Source organism: Aulonocara stuartgranti, assembly GCF_965226115.1.
Source record: "Aulonocara stuartgranti genome assembly, chromosome: 3".
Taxonomy (NCBI): domain Eukaryota; kingdom Metazoa; phylum Chordata; class Actinopteri; order Cichliformes; family Cichlidae; genus Aulonocara; species Aulonocara stuartgranti.
Window position 1 is genome coordinate 51,792,088 of NC_138941.1, and position 20,696 is coordinate 51,812,783.

Genomic DNA, 20,696 nt, shown 5'->3' on the forward strand with positions numbered 1-20,696 from the left:
CTTCTGTGGTTTACATCTATGTCCACAAAAAACTGCTCACACATCCGACACACGACTCAGGTGCTCAGGTGCTGTCGTTGATATCCTTCAGCCTCTTCCTGAAAGAATAAAGGTTGGGACTGTTGTGGACTACGATCCTTTTTCTTTGGCTCTAACAAGTCTAACTAAAGCTGGACGAGAGGTCAGTGTCCTGTGATGCGGTGCTCTTCGATATTATTCAGCTGTCTCTCCAGTGAGCTTCACGTTCAGTCATTTCATACCCCAACTCCACTTTCTCACTAAGGCTGCACATCGGAAGAGTTGCTAACCTCACTGGTGTATTGCTTTGTACACTTTGTATACAAAGTCATTCTATCTGGGTTTAATGAAGAACACTTTTTATAAGGTTCTACCAAGTAAAATATATTTGCATCTCCACTTCACTTGCAGTGGTCTCTCTTCCACAGCATGTCTTTTGTCCCCACTGGTCGCGGCAGATGGTTGCCCCTCCTTGAAACTGGTTCTGCTGGAGGGAGTTTTTCCCTTCCCACTGTTACTAAGTGCTTGCTCAGGGGGTCGACTATTGATTGTTGGTGTTTTCTCAGTATTGTTGTAGGGTCCTTACCTTATAATATAAAGTGCCTTGAAGTGGCTGTTGTTGTGATTTGGCACTATATAAATAAAACTGTATTGAATTGAATCTCCTCACTCTTATTTTGAAATGTCAGTCACTGCCAACCAGCTAGCCTGCAGCTTCTCCCTGTCTCATGTTTCTCTACTGGTGGTTTGCTGGCCTGGGTTGATGATGTGCTGGTTCCAGTGATTTGCTGCACTTTGGGCTTCAATTTCATGGTCTTGCCAAGTCCTCCAAAGCAGAACAAGGAGTGCAGTTGCTAACCACTCTTCAAGAAGCTGGAATTGGAGAGACTCACAGGACAGGCCTCCACTGTCTATTTGTTACAAAGCGGACTTGCTGTATTTACAGAGGGGCACCTTTTCATGACGAAGTTGTTATCGATTTCTTCAGATTTTAGGTGCAACTCCTTTCACAAGAACACACTACTGCCACAAACAGAATCCAAATTTCTGATAAACACCCCGTCTTTCAGAAGACAGTCCCATGAATCATTTTGTGAAGACCACACGCATGTTATACAGACAAAACAGACTAGAGTGACTCTGATATCACACAGCAGCGCAGGTATCCAAAATGTAGGAGCATTCCTTGAAAGATAAACACGCTTTAATCCCCAGGAGCTCCCTCAAGCTCTCAGCTGAGCCTTTAAATCTCTACACAGTTCACAGTCGAGGTCCTGTGTTTCTCTTTTTGCTGTTCCTAAGTCCACATTTTCCTCTGCCCCCAGCTTTCCGCTCAATCCTTCTTCGTGCCACGTGCTTGCACATCTTCCCCGTCTCCTGCCATTTCTCTTCTACTTTCACTGTTAATCCCTCTCTATCCTAAGCTCTCTCTTCAAGCCTTTATTCCCTAAAACCGTGATAAATAACCATTCATTACCCTCTTTCTCCCCCACTCCTCCATTCTCTGTTAGTGTTACCGTTTCTTGCTTCACTCATTTCTGTGACTGCTTCCATCCCATTTGCACAAACCTTCTGCACATCTCTCCCTCTCTCCCGGTTGTCTCATGCTTGGCTTCCACCTCATTATAAATTCAGCCATTAGAGTTCCACAGGACTTGTGTCTCGTTAACTCTGCCTCGATTAGCATTCACCGTCCTCTCAAACACACACACACACGTACATGAAAAACACGGGCCAACCAGAAACAGAAGCATGCACACAGTTGCACTCTCATTAATTTATGGACTCTCTTACACCATCTCTCAGATGTGCTTGCTCTGTGTGTGTGTGTGTCTGTGTGTGTGTGTGTGTGTGTGTGTGTGTGTGTGTGTGTGTGTGTGTGTGTGTCAAATCTTGTGACTCAGGAGGATTTTAAATGTTGATGAATATTTAAAGGAAAAATGAAAAAAAAAAAAGACAGAAAACTAAAATATAATGTGCCTGCAGCTGCCTCTCCCTTTGTGTGGGCATTCATTGTGTATGACCGTGTGGATGTTTATTCTTGCATGAATGCAAGGTTACATGCAGATGCAATGTGCACAACTGTATGTGCGCGTGTGTGTGTGTGTGTGTGTGTGTGTGTGTGTGTAGGACCTGTGTAGGAGGGCCACCCGCCGCCATCAGTGACTCACAGCTGCTGCAGATGGCCCAGCCGTCTGGCGTGTGTGTGTGTGTGTGTGATTACACTATTTGCTCTTAATAAAAGATAAATTGTATATGCATGCAGAGTGCGCAGCTAAACAAGGTATCATTAAAGCTAAAAGCTGAGCTGTGAAAGAAAATCACTGAGGCCATTAAAGTGAAACTGTGAAATATGTAATATGTGCGACCCTCGAAGATGAACAGCGACAAAGGCAGGCTCGTGTTTTTAGGTCAAAGGAGTTGCACTTCACAAAGGGCGTGGTTCAAATTCTTTTTATGGTGACGAATAAAAGGAAAAAAAAAAAACAGTGGCTGGCTGGATGCTACATTTTGTCTCAATTTGACATCCGTGTCTATATATTGGTTTTACTGTATATACATCCATATCTATCTAAATCTCATGTGCTCTCAGCAGTAAAATCGAAACATTTTTAAACAGCAGTTTTGCCAATACATTTTTCCAGAGAAGTTTTTTATTTTCATTTTTATATTTTATTATTTTCTCATGACACATTTGCACAGCCGATTTGTCTTTTAAATGCCTCTGTTGGCACATTCATGCTTTTCCTTGATAAGTTGCCTCAGCCAGCCGTTGGTGGAATCATCAGCAGGACCCATGTACATGTTCACGAGGTGCAAACATGTAACCCACTCTTGAAATCGCTCCCCTATGGTGCCCCATATATGTGTCGGGCTGTGCTCTCGGCATGGTCTCTCTTATGGTCAGTTAATGTTAACATGTCCTATTGTGCATCTGCAAACTGTCATTTCTACTATTTGAGTGAATGTATGGGACACTGCAGCGGGAAATGGTTATTGCATGACCAAAGCCATAAAAAAGAAATGCTTTTATGCAAAGGGGTTTTAATAGAATAAATCTTATCCGTTTCTTTGTCTCCAAATTCTTCCTACAACATCAAGAGTTGAGCAACCAAGCTTTACAAACAGGTAGATTTTAAGCTCCTGAAACTTCTTTCCATTATCAGACCTACACCGTTATATAAAAGCATTATAGGCATAACATAACCGCAACTTCTACATTTTATCCACAATACTTAAATTATGAATGATATACACCATCTAGCTGTCACCTAGCTAAAAAGGACCTTTTTCTTTACGCACTGTGGACTGTGGGGAGTTAGGAGGTTACGTTAAAGCCTTGGCGTCTTTTCTGCTGGTGGAGATCATGGCTAGCATTTCAATGCAAGGATTTCCCATCACCACATTACTTACTCTCGCCTTCTATGAGTGTATTTAATGCTATGTCTGAGCACTGTAGTGCTGCGACACTGCTAGCAGTAAAATCTCCACATTCGGATTGTTTAACAGTCATCTTTCTTCTTCCACACAATGCAAACAAAAGCGTTTAACAGACATTTGAGCTTTGCCTGTTTCCTGCTGTTCCATGAATGCATCATTACACAATCAGCATGTTACTCAGTATCATTTTAGTTTCATCTCCCAGCAAGAACATTAAGCACTGATTACCTCATAAACTGACTGACACTTTATATCTTTCACTGTGCCCATCATCCTCCTTCCTCTCATCCTCCTCTCTTTCTAATACACACATTCAACTTTACCTTCACATAGGCCACTATCTTCAGAGATATGGTGGCCAGATAGAGGGAGTTCATGGCGAAGTCCATCAGATTCCACCAGTCATGGATGTACTCTGTGAATCCCCCGTCCCACATCTCCTTAATCTCTGCCCAGATGAAGCCTAAAACACACATGCACAGTGTACACAGAGCTGGTTATTTACATGCACACACACAGTTGTGTCTATATGATCATTTAATGTCATCCATCAGTGGTTTTTGTTTGCCTCATTTCTGCAGTATGACAAAAGTTCTGCTGAATATTCCCCTTTGTCAGCGGCCTTGGAGCAGTAAGCAGAGAGCCATCATATTTGTTCTGTATGACTGGCTTTAGATAAAGTAAATAATGCACAAGTCATTTTCTATTTAATACTCTCTCCCTGGAATATCTGGCTCTTGGTTAACCTGGATCCCAAGTTTTCACGTATCAGTTTGCCTCTGCGGCACGGTGGGTCAGTGGTTTGGTGTGTTCCAGGAAATGTGACGCCAGAGGAGCTTCCAGTTGGTTCTTCCCAATTAGTTCCGAATTAGACTGGCCGTTACTACCGCCTAGTAATGTTTAAAAGACAGAGCTGGCGTGTGGTTCATTATCACTGCGGCCATTTAGAGAGATGCTGCAGAACTGCAAATGGAGAATGAAAACTAAGCAACGGTTATTTCCTCAGTCAATCTTCTGGGAGTTTTAGGGGTTTTTACAACATCTACGACTCTCTTCCTCTTTCATTGCTCACTGCGTTCTTCTTATCTGTGAACACAAACTCTGTCCTAGCAACAAATCCAAACATAGTTATTATTCTCAGAAACAACAAACAATATTTCCAGAGTGGTCATAGTCATTTAGTGGTGTGAAACAGATCCAACACAATGGATTCTTGGCTCTTGGTTTTGTCGTAAAGCAAAGTGAGGATGATGTTCAAGTATTATGTTATATGTCAAGTGTAGTGTAGAATGACCACAGATTCCATGATAAGATTTACATTTACTGGAGCTGAGCGAGTATCCTGATTACCAATATTGTGTTGCTATGAACTGCAATCAGGGTTTGTGAGTATTCTGTAAAATAAACAAATAAAACAAGCTGACTTTACAGTATTGTTGTATCTTAATTATCATTTAGTCACATCTGGACACTCCAAATGTCATTACTATACAAAATAAAGTAATGAGCATAAAAAGCAGAAGGGTTATATTTTTATGCGATTCAAATACAAGATGTTTACATTATTTTACATTTACATTATAAACAGGAAACATCTACAAAATTACTCTATTAAGCCCCAAATTAAGAACTGACATTCAATTCGTTTTTTAATCATTTCTAATGGAAGAAGTTTAATTATTCTGAAGGTAATAAAAAATGTTTTAAATAACCTCATAAATGCAGCCCTGTAACATATTTGGGGACAGGAGACAGAATCATTTAATCCCCCCCGCCAATTTTGCTGTACACGTACAATGACAATAAAGGGCTACTCTCTTCTATTCTATTCTGTTCTGTTCTTACAGCATTACATAGGTGAAATAAGTTAGAGCAAAATGAACAAATGGACCTGCTGTGAATACTGACAGCTGATCAGTCATATTTTGGAGACTTTTCAAGCGTTCCCTCTTAAAAGTAAAATTTAAATATAAATCAACTCCAACACATTTTAATTTCTGAAATACTTCTACAGATTTTTGCAATTCCATGCAAACAGTTTTAAACGAATGCAGTGATCGATTCAGAGATATCCAATAACACAAGTACTGTTATATAAATGTATACAGTCCACCTTTAATATAGCTTTTGTCTCTCCCATAAATAACATTCTGGTAGAGCGTACCTTACCATACTTTGGTTTTTGACAGCAAGAAAATGTTATTGCTGCTTATATTTCATTTAATCTAAAGTTTATTCCAGACGAAGGAGTTTTTGAAAATAATTTTTGAGCTACCTGTTGCTCATCTTTCAGTCCCAAGTCTTCCAAATCTTGTTATTTAATTTTACTTTAAAAATTATGTTACTTTAGCTTTATTTGTTTTTTAATTTAAAAATTAACATTTTAATGGAGTCATAATGTTCCAGAAAAACAAATATATTAGAAATCACCTAAAATAATGAAAATTAAAAACCACTGTGCTACAGAAAAACATGGAAGTAGTATTGTGTTGTACCTAATCTGAACTTAAATAAATGCATGCACATGTTTTTTAACATTAGACAGATACATAGACGAGTATTGCCACAGACTGCAAGAATGACAGACATGCTGAACTTTATTTTGAATTCTGGGGAGAAAACATTTAACCCTTTAAGACCTACCATAGAACCAAGTCCGCCAGAGCATTATATTTTTACATGCTGTAGTGCCATTTTTGGGAGCATTTCAAGTTGCTATACATCAATACAACTGTTATAGCCCAAATTTTAATAATATGTCTGCATTAAGTGCATAGTAATTACATAAATTGCAAGAAAGTGCAATAAACTACAAAAAAATTTAAAATCTTTTTTTTTAACATATATTTGTAGTTAGAGAAATTTAAGAGGCTTATCCCTCAAAACTGTAAATACAAAAAAGTTGCACAAAATAGTTTCCCACCACAGGAAATTTAATTTGAGTGTCTTCATAGTTTTATTTTTTAAATACACCAATTTTTATATACTGCAGGAAAAACGAAAATAAATATTATAGTGCAAATTTGCAAAAAAGCAGCATATGCATCAAAATAAACTATTTCCAGCAGTGCAATATGAGTCCTAAGCATCCCAGAAACGACACAGAAAGTCATAAAGTCAAACATAACTTTTAAAAACAACAGTATAGGCTCAAAAAACTACATTTCCGCGAAAATGACGTCACTTCCGGTTTCAGACAGGTAATGGCAGACATGCGATAGTTCGCGCTGACGTTGGAAGTGTTATGAACAGCTGATCGGATCGGCAAAGCTGTTTCTGGAATATTATGTTTTTGTTGCTGCAAGTGCTTTTTATGCAGTTTTTGCAAAGCTATATGTGGAAGGGAACTGTGACCGAGGACAAGCTGATGGCATAAGATGTAAGTACAACTCCTCTGATTTCATATGCAAAAAAAATTATTGCGCTAGCTTACATGGTTGCAGTTCTACAAGGATTTAAAAGTAGTTGCGCAAAACGGAGCGTGCCCGCTCTGACCGGTTTTGAAGGGTTAAGCTCTTTTGCAACTATGCCACAGTGATTCTTTGGTATTTAGTGCAGCTCTCATCTGAAATAACTACAAAAGGAAGCAACAGAAGGAAATGTTCCAGTTTTTACCATCAACATGACAACCAGTTAATGGTAAATCATGTTTCTTTTTGTCAAACATGTTTTGTAGCCGAGACTTTAAAAATGAGAAGAAAACAAGCGGAAGAGACGATGGAAGAGAGCAGATGGTTTTGTATTTTTCCAAGTGATTATGGACTGCATTTGGAAATGATTGGTGTCAGCTCTGAGAGAGAAGATGGAGATGTAATCACTCATTTCACACCCACCCACCTACCCACTCTCTCTCTCTCTCTCACACACACACACACACACACACACACACACACACACACACACACACACACACACACACACACACAAAACCAACTCCTCCACAGGCTTGAAAGCAGCCGACCACGCACCCCCACATCCACGCACTTTTACAGACACACTCCGGGGCCTCTTGATGATTAGCAATCAAACAGAAAAAATGAAGCAGATAAGTTTGACTTTATTAATTTAAATCTGGTTGTTTTTTTACTGTCTGGAGGAGAAAGTCCAGCTTCTTGCCGGGCAGTGACTCATTCAAGACTTTAAATGTGAAGTTCGTCGTTAGAGCTCAGCTTAGAATAGTTGATATGAGTCACTTATTAAAGACATATGAAGGAAAAAAGTGTGACATATTTCGTTTGTCTGTGCAAAATGTTTGTAAGCGCTGTTTAAATTTAGAGAAAATATACTTTCAATAACAGCTGAAAAACACTCACAAAACTAGTAGTTTCCTGTTGACGTCGGTTGTTTTGAACAGTCAAATGTTACTCCACTGACCCTCTCCATGCACCATTTCCTGAGCCAAGTCCCAAAGTCCCCTAACTGTCAGTCTGTAGTTGGCAACTTTTGAAACAGATTCCCATAAATCTTCCTCCAGCCTTGTTGTTCCCTCTATACTGATGTTTTAAAAGGTTACCCAGCCCATTTCTGTAACACCGTCAAACTCATGACAGCTGAAAAAAAACCCGATTCAAACTGAAGCAGCAGAGCCTGGAATCTTTTTTTATATAACTTCCAGTTCAGCTTCATCAGAGCCCGCTTTCCACATTACAGACAATAGCAGTGCAGGCATGAGCGTTTTTGGACATCGCCTAACAGAGTTGTTGAATCCGATGCAGTTGGACCGGACACTGAATGGTCCTTAATCTCAGCATCATAGCTGGCAGTTCCAACCCAATCATGCATTTCAGACAAGGTCAAAAAATGTTTAGTGTTTTATGCATGTTTGTTAGAATCATTATAATCTTTGTTTTGTGACTGTCAAGACTTGGGAGAGTAATTTTGTAAAAAAAAAAAAATCAAAACAAAAACAAACAAATAAACACAGGGTTAATTTTAGGGTAAAGGTCAGTGAAATGAGACTCTTTGGAGGACGGCTTAGTACAGCTTCAAATGAACTCCAGGGTGGTTTAATCTATGGTGTGAATGTAGACTTGTAGTCAAGACCGCCTAAACCAGGACCAAGACAATACCAAGACCAGAGGGTATCGAGACATCCAACTCTATATGAATGCGATCTGACCTTGATCCGAACCAGCTACTAGCAGTACGTTATAAGTTCCAGATAAACAAAAATTTCTCATAGCCATGTATGCTTAGTATTCTGGGGTGCGGCAAGATACTGTAGATGTGCAAAAGTATGTACATGACTAGCAAATAGCTGTGAAATGAATGTAAATTCTCCAATAGTCCAGAACACAGCAATTTCTTCATGTTTTTCCTTTTGATGGTCCCAGTAAGTAGACTGGACATTCTCACGTGGTTTGAAGTGACGCATTTTGTTTCACTTGGAGTCCACTTGGATTTTTCTCAGTGTGGAAAGAACCCAAATCTAAGGAAGAACCTAAAAGTTTGAAAACTCAACAATTGATTTGGACCTTCGAACTGTAAGTGTGAAAACGGGCTTAGACCTCACTAGGTTTCCTTGCCAGTTTCCTGGTAAAACGTGTGTCGACATGAGAGCATAATCTCTGAGGAATTCATAACAAGCAGGCATTTGCCCTGTGTCCTCCCCCCTGCATGCCTTGCCCAGTCAACACCCCTGGCTAAACCCAGCTGAGGACTTCTAACAGTGTCAACACACCTATCATTGTGAGAAAGTCCAAGTGGAACTGAATTCATGTGTGAAAATGACTAATTTACCGTGACGCTTTTGCCTGAGATGCTGCTAGTTTTGCTGAGAGCAGAGCCTGCAGCAGTGGTGGAGGGGGCTCCACCGGTGTGGTGAGCCTGCGTCACAACGCCACGCTGTCAAACTGATTTCAAATTTCAAAACTGTCAGACACTTGAGGACATTTATCAGGTCTCTCATTTCCCTGGGGTGGCGCAAGTCTTTCTTCACAGTCTAATTCATAAATGGAATACATTCAATTTTCTACCTCTAGATTTTACAGATTTTATGAAAATTCTTGGAACTGTATTAAAAATAAAAACAAAAAACATGTACACATGTATTCATAGCTTTTTTTTAGTATAATGATGCTACGAGGTTAACACCTATTTTCTGTTTCTTCCATAATTCTTTGCAGAACCTTTTAAGCTCCATCAGGTTGATAGGGACGCATTGCCCAAGGAACAGCCAAGTAACAAACAGGAAGCTAAAAAAAAGTCTTTCTGTAAATAACGCAGGGCTGGCCAACTCCAGGCCTTGATGGATGGTGTCCTGCAGGTTTTAGACGTGTCCTTGATCCAACACAGCTGAATCAAATGACTAAATGACCTCCTCAACACGTCCTGAAGTTCTCCAGATTCAGGTGTGTTGACCCAGGGGGATATCTAAAACCTGCAGGACACCGGCCCTCGAGGCCTGGAGTTGCCCACCCCTGAAATAAAGCTAAGCTGAGGTGAAAACATCACCATTTACCAGGATAAATGCAAAGTTGCTTTTTGAAAAAAAACCCTTTACCATGCTGAAACTCATTGACTGTGTCACAGAACTATTTTATTACATGAAAACATGTCTTCAAAGTGTGATTTGAAGTGGCTGATGGCACACATTTCTCACAACACACAAAAAAAGCAGAATAAACAAAAAAAAAAAGAGTTACTGTCCCCGTCTGTAAAGTCTTTAAGTCCAGTAGAGAAGAACAACAAAGGCTCTAAAAGCTGGATTTAAACTTTGTTCTTGCCTTCGGCAGAACTTGGTTTTGTAGGCAGACAGAAGACATCTGTCGGATCATGAAAATCTTTGTAAAGATGCAAACCCCTGTTGGATACCAGCCAGTGTAAAGGATGCTATGTGACTGAATTACAGAGAAACTTCCAACAGATCTGAGGTCAGAGCTGCAGAAAGGCCAGCCACAAACAGAGCAGATCATTTCAGCAGGTACAGAGTTTTTAAGCACAATCCTCCGAGGAATACTCTGAAAACTTACCCAGCACCCACGGCAGAATCATCCACTCCACAATGGTGGGTGGGGGTCCCTGCATGTGCAGGTTGGTGCGGGCGATGTGCTGCGAGGCCAGCAGCAGTAAGAAGAGAAAGGTCAGGTAGGATGCCGTGTGACAGATGAACTTGATGAAAGGCTTCTTAATGAAACTTCCCAGAGCACTCTTTGGAGCCAACAGGTAGATCTGAGGAGGATGGAGAGAGGGAGATGGACGGGGGGAGAATGGAAAAAGAAAGGATTTCAGTAAGAGCACAAAAGAAGAAGGAGAGGCAAGATAAGAGGGAGCCTGCTTTGTTATTAAATGAACTTTAATGACCAAAAAAATTAATTAAAATAAAATCAGCCGATGGAAGTGGCTTGAAGGCATAAAAACACAGGACTGAATGTCTGCAGAGACGTGACTCTCAAAGCATAGCAACACAAACAAGAAATTTGACATTATGTAACGATTAATGAGTACAAAAAACATCACCTCAGATGCTTGTTGATGCCTTAAACTGATTTTGTCCTCTCAAATATTGTTCTTTTCCCCTCAATTTCAGCTCAACAGGGAAGAAAAAGAAGAAGATGTATGTAAGTCGATAAATGTCCATGCTCAGCCACCGTCACCTCGTGTTTCATCTGTCAGCGCTGTTATTGTTATCGCTGGCGTTATTGCCGTTATGATGCTTGTTTACTTGCTCTGCTCGTCTACTTGCTGCTGGCAACCTCGGCACACTGAGTCACGCCAGTGAAGCTTTTTAACTCGAACTGAGTCGCACGTCGACAGACTCAGAAACAATAAGGCCGAAAGAGAGCGAGAGGGAGAGAGACGTGTGCTTAAATACACAATTAAAACATTAATAACTAACCCCACTGCGGCACCACTCTGATTATTGATATGTAAGCACTTTATGTTAATTATCTCACTCACATCAGCAAAAACATGCAGTGTAAATAACCTCAATTAAGACCAAATTACATGTCGGAGTCTTTGAAGACACCACAAAGGTCACAGTAATAAACGAGAGGAAAGAGGTGCAAATATTTTCCCCTTTTCTAATTATTCTTCCTTCTTAAGCTTTATAGAAAGACAGAAAAGTAAACTAACATTAAAAATGAGCTAACAGCATTCATCTAAGAAGGAGGAAAATTTTTAAGAAAGCCTGTAAGATGGCTCCGAACTTCCAGACCAATTATTGGGTTTAACAGAGTTATGTTGAAAATGTATCCCTGAAATGTGCTGCAAACAAATGTTTTACTTTTCTTTGGCTTTATGTGGGGAATCAGGAAACAAGAGCCAGTATGTAAGTTGACTTGTATTTTGGAAAACTGTGCCCTTTAACTGTCATGTGACTCTTCATTTTAGAACCGCCCATCATTCCTGCCAGGCTGTGAAAAGCAGCAGCACATGGCAGTGAAGGCAAGCACCAATTTTCTTTAGAAAACTGTCTTTGGCTCGTCAAAGTACAAATATCTAAAGCAATTAATTCTCCTGAAGATATCAAGTTTGTTTTTCCCTCTTGACTGACTTGTGGTTTTGTCCCTTTGCCTCAGATCTCCTCCTTGTTTGCATATCTATTGAGTTTCCTGCTGCTTCTTGAATGTGTCAATAAATCATTTAAAGTATTCCTGGAGTTCAGAGCAGTAACCCGGACGACCAAAGAGATATAATCTCTCCAGCGTATCCTGGTTCTATCTAGGGGCCTCCCAGAACATCTTCCCCAGGAGGCTTCCTAATCAGATGCCTGAACCACCTCAACTGGCTCCCTTAACGTGGAGGAGTAGCAGCCCAACTCTGAGTTCTCCCAAATAAAAATAAACTCTTCCCCCCTCCAGGAGGCATCAAAACCTGGAGAAATCTCATATCTGCTGCTGATCTTGTACTTCTTCCACCTTCGATTGCTGCATGGTTGACAAACCCCTGCTTCGGTCAGATAGACCCATGCAGCATGTTGGAGATTAGCCCACCTGGACCCTACAGAGTCATCAGGTGCTCATCAATTAAAGGCTCGCCAAGATCCATGACCCAGGAATGGAAATGAATGTGCAGTTTTGTACAGAATTTTGTTTATTTATTTTAAAATGGCCTGCATTTGTATAGCGCTTTACTCAGTCCCTAAGGACTCCAAAGCGCTTTACACTACATTCAGTCATTCACCCATTCACACACAGGTAATGGCAAGCTACGTTGTAGCCACAGCTGCCCTGGGGCGCACTGACAGAGGCGAGGCTGCCGGACACAGGCGCCACCGGGCCCTGTGTCCACCACCAGCAGGCAGACATGGGGTTAGTATCTTGCCCAAGGATATTTGGCATGCAGCCAGGATGCAGCGTGGGATCGAACCACCGACCTTCTGATTAGTGGCTGACCTGCTCTGCCACCTGAGCTACAGCCACCCCATGTTTAGAGAAATGTTTCTCAATTTCTCTAAACTCAAAGGTTTTAAAGATGAACAAAAGCAGATCTTTATCTGCATCCCAGCATTAATGACTCAGCAAGTTAACACATTGGCTCATAAGTTGGCTGAAGTTCATCTGTGTGTATTTAGTTGGCTCATATTACTGCAGTACCAACAGCATAAATAGACATTTTTCTGAAACGAAATCCTTTAAAACATAAAATGACCAGATTAAATATATAACACAGTCCGTATGTCTGTGACATCTGTTAACTTCCAGGTCCTCTTCAAAACCTTATTTCTTATTTTCCATCGTCCTTCAGTCAGTAAACCGTAACTTTGGTCTAATTACTACCTGAAAACAGTTTGAAAAAGCAGCAGTTTGGTTGCAGCTCTTTGACTTTATTACCCTATATTTCTTCTTTTCCCCATGTCATTGATTTCTTGTCTTTCTCCTTTCTAGGGAAATGATCATTTTGTCAGTTCCTCTTCTCGTCTGTCTTTCCACTTCTCCTGCCATTTATCTCTCACCTTCTTCATTTATTTTCTCTAATTCCCTCTTCCTCCTTTGAACTTTCCTGAATCTCAATATTTCCATTTTTCTAAATTCCTTTCCAATCTAGATTTTCTTCTTCTCTTCCTGTCTTGCTTCTCGAAATCTCGATCCCCCATCTATTGTCATCTTTTTAGAAAGAAAGAAGGTGTACTTTATTGATCCCCGTGGGGAAATTCCTCTCTGCATTTTAACCCATTCACTCAGTGAAGCAGTGTGCAAGGACGGTACCTTGCTCAGGGGTACCTCAGGGTAGCTGTTCAGGGGAATCGAACCCCCGACCTTCCGATCACGGGGCCATCACTCTACCTACTGAGCTATCCCTGCCCATCCTTTACCCACTTTCTTCAAATCTATATACTCCATCCTCCTGCACCCTCCCATTATTCTTTTTTCCTTACCAATGAGAAGACCGGGAACAAGAGTCCGATGATAAAGCAGGTGACCAGTTTAACCGCCCAGTGTCGTCTCCTCCAACCCGGGAAGCCATCATACCACAGTGTGGCCAGCAGCTGCTGGCAGTTTGGCTGTGCCACAAACTGGAAAGAGAACAACAGGGAGAGGAAATGCAGTTTAGTATTTGTGAAAAAGCCCTGAAAAGCCCTTTTAAACGTAGTTCATTAATCATACAGAGGCTTTTTTTTTTTGTGGGGGTGGGGGTAGGGGGGGGTTCACTTTAAAAAAATGTGATCACCCTGACTGCTTAATAAGTTCATGGAAACATTTGCCTCTGCCTGCTCAGTGGTGTTTATTTTGATGCTGATGCCATTACCAAATTATCTCCTCCTTCTTCACTTCATTCATTTTTTCTTAACTCCAGGAGGCTGCGGCCCTTTCATCTTTTCTCCCTCTTCTATCATACCATCTATATGTAATTAAATCATTTTGTTATTCACAGTCACACATTCCCAATAGAGTAAAACACGAGTGGCTCTTAGCGTGTCCTTTATTAGTAGTAGTCGGATATCAGAGTGAACTGTCATCTTGTTAAGGTCCATTTCCATCTCGACTGTGACATTGACTCCTCTGACTGATTTCTACTGGGATTGGGATTTGATTTCCCCTAACCAATCACAAAAGAACAAGGTATCCACCTGAAGCTAATGTGATTAAACTCGACACTGCTGCACAGCAATGCAAACATACAGTTTTTTCCCCAGGGATTTAGAAGCAAAGAACAAAGTACAGTAAAAAGAAAAATAGGTCTTCAAACGAGGTTGCTGGTAAACACGTAGGAGATAACCTTTGCAGATAATTTTCCAGGGTTTTTAGAATCCTTATCTTGTTGTATCCACTGGTGCATCAGTGGATTAAGCCAGGCACAGGAATTAATTAATAACTGAAACCTTTTAAGACTTAATACCGGACAGTTAAGGACACTCAAACAGACCAGACTCACGTCTTTGACAGCCAGAGAGCAGAAAAAAAAATCAGAACAACTGAGTCATTCAGCTACACAACATACATTCATACAGACGTGGCAGAAGCTCAAACTTAGGCATATAGACATAGCCAAGAAGTTTAAACTGAGAATCAGAACGAAGAAGAAAAGTTATTCTGAATGCACAACATGTCAAACCTTGAGGCAAATGTACTGCAGCAGGAGAAGACCACACCGGGCATCACAGCTAAAATAGGAAAAGGAGGGTACAGTTCATCCAGGCTCAACAAAAATGGACAATAAGAGTTTGGAAAACGTTCTCTGGTCTGATGAGTCTCGATTTCTGCTGCGACATTCAGGTAGTAGGATCACAATTTTGTATAAACAACATGATAGCGTGGATCAATCCTGCTTTGTCTGAACACCATTATACCACCAGGGTGCTGCATGTGGTGTCGTGGCGTTGGGGATGTTTTCTTGGCACAACTGGATTTTTTTGTAACTACCACACCCTACCCCAGTTGTTGCTGCCCATGTCCATCCCTTTGCTACCACAGTGTATGCATCCACTGATGGTTTCTTCCAGCAGGATAGCACACCATGTCACAAAGCTCAAATAATCTCAAACCGGTTTCTTGAACATGACACAGAGCCTTGTAGAAGCCTTCTTCAAAAAAGTCCTGTTACATTCAAAAATAAAAGCCCCAGCTACTTTTTAAGGAATAAACACACACACACACACACACACACACACACACACACACACACACACACACAAAGAAACTAGTCCTAATGGCTTTTTAGCAGCAGGAATCCCAGCAAGGACTGTTCTTTTCTGCCTAACTACAGTGCATCACAAGATCAGCACCAGGGACAGCTCTTTCCACACTCTATACTACAGGATGCTGAAATGTTTGAAGCAAAGCTGGTAAAAATTCAGACAGTCTCATAAAAAGAGCTTATGTTAAGTTATAGACAGTGCATATACAATGCGCCAGGATCAATTATCTCCAAGCCCACACTTACAGAAAAAAACACAAGGAAGTGAAGAAATCTGCAGTTATCACCAAATGTTCAGCCGTCAAAAGTTGCAGAAGATAATTTTTGACTGACAGTTTCAGGTGTCATCCTGTTTTTGTTTTTTTTTTCCTGTTCTTGTTTTCCAGTTTTCCTCTTCAATCTATTAGCTAAATGTTTGGTTCATAACAGTTTCCCGTCCTTGTGTGAAGGTGGATGTGCCAAATTGAGCTGGATGTTTATTTAGCTCATTTATCTAAAAGGATGTTTGTTTAAAGGAGAAAAACATTGTTAACATTCTCTTATACAGATACAAAGACACACAGACATGACTCGAGGTGACTGATAACCTTCAGTCTCTGAAGCCTTTTCAGAGTATGAGAGTAATTTACAGTCCTGGGATTTTTACCAAGATTAAAACTAATCACCGAAAAGCAGAAATGAGAAGGGAGGAAGTAAATAAATTGAAAGGTACTGAATGAAGAAAGGAAGAAAATGAAAGATGGGCCTGGCAAGAACAAGGAAGCAGAGGAAGAGAGAAGAAAAGAAAAAGGGGGACACAATGGGAGAAAGAAAATAAGAGGAAAAGTCAGACAGGAAGGAAAGAGGAATGGTTCTTGGTGACTCAGAGGGCACCTGAAGGTCTGATGGGGACAAACAGCCTTTGGCGTAATGCCAACAGTATTAGCGGTTGAACTGTAATGAGATGTAAATGGAAAAAACAGAGGAGCTACAAACCTGTCAGGGCTGAAAGTAACCTTTGGTTTGTCATAAAAGCTCACAGAGGAAGATAAAGCCTCCCCAGATTTACCCGTATGATGCTTGCTGTGGAGCATTTCTAAGTGTAAAGATTACACATGATTCCTTTGTCAGGACTCATGTCACCATTTTAATGGAAACAAAAAGGTTCACATTGTTTGCAGGGTTAGTGTATGTCGACAAGCAGCAGCAATTGCTACATGTTTTTTACATTGTTGAATTATTGTTTAAATCACCAAGATAAATACTACATATTAATGCTATGGAGCATAACAGTATGCAAAGTTCTGACTAACTGTATGGATTTCAGCTTATTGACTGTTGCTGTGATTTGGACCTATTTAGATAAAGCTTTAAATGTGATGTACAACACAAATAAGAATAGGAAGATTTTCTGATTTTTCCTTTTTCCACCAACTTAGCATGTTTTGTTTAATTCCACCCCTCAATTTCTTTCACCTCTTTGTTAAATCAGTTGTCTTTGCTACATCCCATTCTCAGTGTTTTCTTTTTCTTCTCTGTTCTACATCACTGAGCTTCTTTTCGTTGTCATCTTGTGTATTTTCTTTTTCATTATATGACCCCCAATCCTCTTTACTTCTCCCCTTCTATACATTGCATCTCTTCTCAACTGATTCTCCACCACCTCTGAGTTTGGTCTCCACTCCCGTCCTTCTCACTTTGTATTTGCTCGCTTGTCTTTCTTTTCTGCTCAGTCGCATTTCTTCTCCTCACCCCTTCTTCCTTACCCTATCCTCCCCTCAGCTCCAGCATGGTGTCCTGTTTCCATGGCAGCAGTATGCTAATGAGCTAGTTGATTTTTTGGCTTCACTAAACTACAGCAGTCTGCTCCTTTCTCTTCTTTCCTGTTTTGCTGTTGATAAATATGCTTGTCATGGTTTACTGTTGACACAAAAACACTTGCTGACGTAACAGCACCATTTGAGATGGCCTCTAGACCAATCAGAAAGTCAGAGCAGATCAGGAAGGAGAAACCTAAGAAGCAAACAGATCTCAGGCATAACTCTGTTTTTGGGATATATAGAACAACGTGAGACATCACTGAAATAACTTATAAACTCACAATGAATCAGAATAAATTACACAACACTCTGGAAAAGCTGGGGTGGTGGGTGGTATAATTTCATCATCAGCGATCAGTCAGCCAGTAGCATGAAGATGATAGAAATACATTGTCTGGATCCAGGCAGTGAATGGTAAATGACTGTGGTGGGTGACTCGGGTCAGCTGAACTGGGGACACAAATGACATCATTTTCCGGTCTGAACCTACATTAGGTTAAGAGATCTACATTTTACCTGCATCAACATTGAGACATGGATGAGTGGCAAATTCCAGACAGTCAAACTCCTACTGAAGTGGAACAAATGAGAATAGTGGCAATTTATGCCCTGATGATCAGTTTATTCTATTCTATTTATATTAAATTCTATTCTATTTAGCAATATTCCCACAGATATTCTCTTTTGATATATTATTCTTTTTTATCTTTAGAAAAAAAAAAGGTGGCTAGGTTGATTTAAAAAACATGCAGCAGCATCATTCATCATTTTCAATATATCTTTAACATGTCGTCATGATAGGAATCTTTTTTACTTCCTAACGATCTCTTTTCTTTTTGAATGAAGAATAAAATGGTTAAAATACATGGTTACCTAAAATTGATTGTAATTTGGCCAAATTGCACTAGCAGAAGGGTGTTAATAAAGTAAGAATTAAATGGTCATGTTATATAACTTATAACATGTGGTGGTACCACTATAAAGCTTAGCTGTCGTGTGCTCTGGAATATATTGTTAGCTTAGTAACTTGTCAGACGCAGCAGCTGAGACACCTGCTCTGTATTAATATCAGGCCTCCAGCTTGATACATTTTCTTGAAATACTGACAAAAAAGGAAGCAGGCACCATCAGTTTTTTTAGTAATTTAGTATTGCCCCCAAAACCAGACTGTTAATATGGCCCAAATGTAACTGCCAGCTCTGGGACCCGTTTTTTTATTCCACTGTACAAGTTAATAATTTTCTAAATTTAACTGATCCAGAATCCAATTTGCAAAATAAACTATCACATATTACAAAATACGAGCAATGGACAACACAAACAGCTGATATATTCACCCGACTGCCAAAACCTATAGTATACATTTAAAATGAGCTCATGTTTAATGGCAAACAGCAACCACACATGGATACTTATCAGGTTTTGCTGTCTTGTACTGAAATTCCTTTTGTCTCACACTCTCCGTCTTTCATGCTAGCACTGGAAAAGTGTCACTGCGCCACCATGACGAATTTCCAGTCCAACTTAAATTGATTACCACGGTCTCTCTCCGGCAGCGCTTTGCCTCCTTCTCCCAGCAGGCTGGGTCAGTGGTGTGAAAACTGCAGAGGATAAAGTCTTAAACTTAATCTCAGTGTGCCTGCAGCAAAGAAACCACACTCTTTCATGCTAATCCAATAGCAGCTTTACATAACACACAGTACTTTTACTGGTCGGGGCAAGAGAGAGTTGTCTGAAAATGACTTTAAGGGATGTAAACATGGGGGGGTTTCCTGTAGAAATAATTTAGCGACCAATCCAGGGAAAAAAACCCAACAAAAAAAAACAAAGCAAATCTAGCCAATGTAAAATTTCTAATTTTAAAACGCCACATCTTCAGTGTTTTGAGAAATATACAGATGTTTCCATGGTGAAATGTGGGGGAAAAATTAAGAGGTGGGAAATTTTGGACTTGGATATAATAAAATCTAATGGGCAACAGGGGGCAGCATTTCTCGATTAAAAAAAATAAGTCTAAATGTATGCCGTGCCAAGCCACTACCAATATGAGTGCACAGCTGGGTGTCTGTAAAAATGTCAAATCTAAATGTGAAAAAACAACCTGTCTTCCTGACTTACGATGCTCACTACAGGCCAGATCTTTCTGGAAGATCATCATAAGATCAAGTTACATCGCTCAAAACATTTAAGAGAACTCAGGAGACCGTTGATCTCAGTATAACACAAAGTCAGTAAAACATCAGGTATATTAGTCTGTCTACTTAGAAACCATAAATCATTGTGAATCCAGTTCAGCTGCTTTTGTGCAAGTGGAAACAAGTGCACTGAAGAAGCAACACTAAAACACACACAAATCACAAATGGGATGATTTCTGGAGGTGGTAGCCATGGACCATGGCTCTCTCCTTATCCCTCCTGGATAATTTTTATTACATCCTAAATCTGATCAGTTTAGTGTTTGTGTCTAATGTGAAGAACAGAAGGTTCTGACAAGACAATGGCTCAGGCCACAAAATAAGATATTAAAAATATATATTGTATGTGCTTCCTGTGGGCCCAGATCTGCAGCATTAACTAAGCAGTTTTTATTTTATTTCAGGGGGGCAGAAACCAAAGCTTCCAGGAAACTTTACTTAAGCACAGGAACAACGTGCAAACTCCAAACAGAAGGCGTCTCGTGCTAAGAGACAACACTCTCAGTACTGAATCACTGAGCTGCTTAACTAAACTATAAGAGTGTATTTAAAAAAAAGTTACACTGAAGGCTTATTTTACTTATTAGTATCATAAAATATCATTTTAAACCTCAAAGTTACTGCTGCAAAACAAAATGCTTCAAAGGCACTTTAAGCTGTAAACTGAACGACTGTTTTCTTAGATCATTTCTTGTATAATGACCACACAATATCTTCTAATCTCTCAAAGCATCAACACAATGTAACAACAAAGATTCAAATTTCCCCCCAAAAAAGAAGTAAAGTCAGCGCTGATCAGGCCTTTTTGTCACTGTATGTATTTTATGCCAGGTTTATATCGGGACAGCTTGTTTATCAGGATTTCACTGTCTCTATTCTTTCATAAAACATTTAAAGACCTGAACAGAGATTAAAAACAAAAAACAACTCACGCCCACGCAGCAACACATGCACCCACAGCCGCACACAATAACAACAGCAAGAAAAATATACCATGAAATCTGCACTGCTGGCAGCCCACTGAGTCTCAAACGACATTAGCAAAGTGAATGGAGAAAAATGCAGGAATGAATCACAGAGACGAGCATTAATAGTGAATTACAGGGAAGCGCAGTGGCCAGTTAAGACTCATGTTAGATAAGCATTCCTTATTAAAAGTCTT

The 20,696-nt window shown here is 40.1% G+C and overlaps 1 protein-coding gene across 1 annotated transcript in view; it reads right to left on the reverse strand.

Annotated features, from left to right (window-relative positions):
• trpc5a (transient receptor potential cation channel, subfamily C, member 5a) overlaps positions 1 to 20,696 on the reverse strand; it is a gene marked incomplete at its 5' end in the record, with an annotated part of 130,521 nt that overhangs the window by 35,109 nt on the left and 74,716 nt on the right. Inside the window, 3 exons of the mRNA XM_082528691.1 lie at positions 3,783 to 3,922; positions 10,431 to 10,629; positions 13,781 to 13,918. Coding sequence (XP_082384817.1) covers positions 3,783 to 3,922; positions 10,431 to 10,629; positions 13,781 to 13,918 — 477 coding nt within the window. The remainder of the gene's footprint in view (positions 1 to 3,782; positions 3,923 to 10,430; positions 10,630 to 13,780; positions 13,919 to 20,696) is intronic.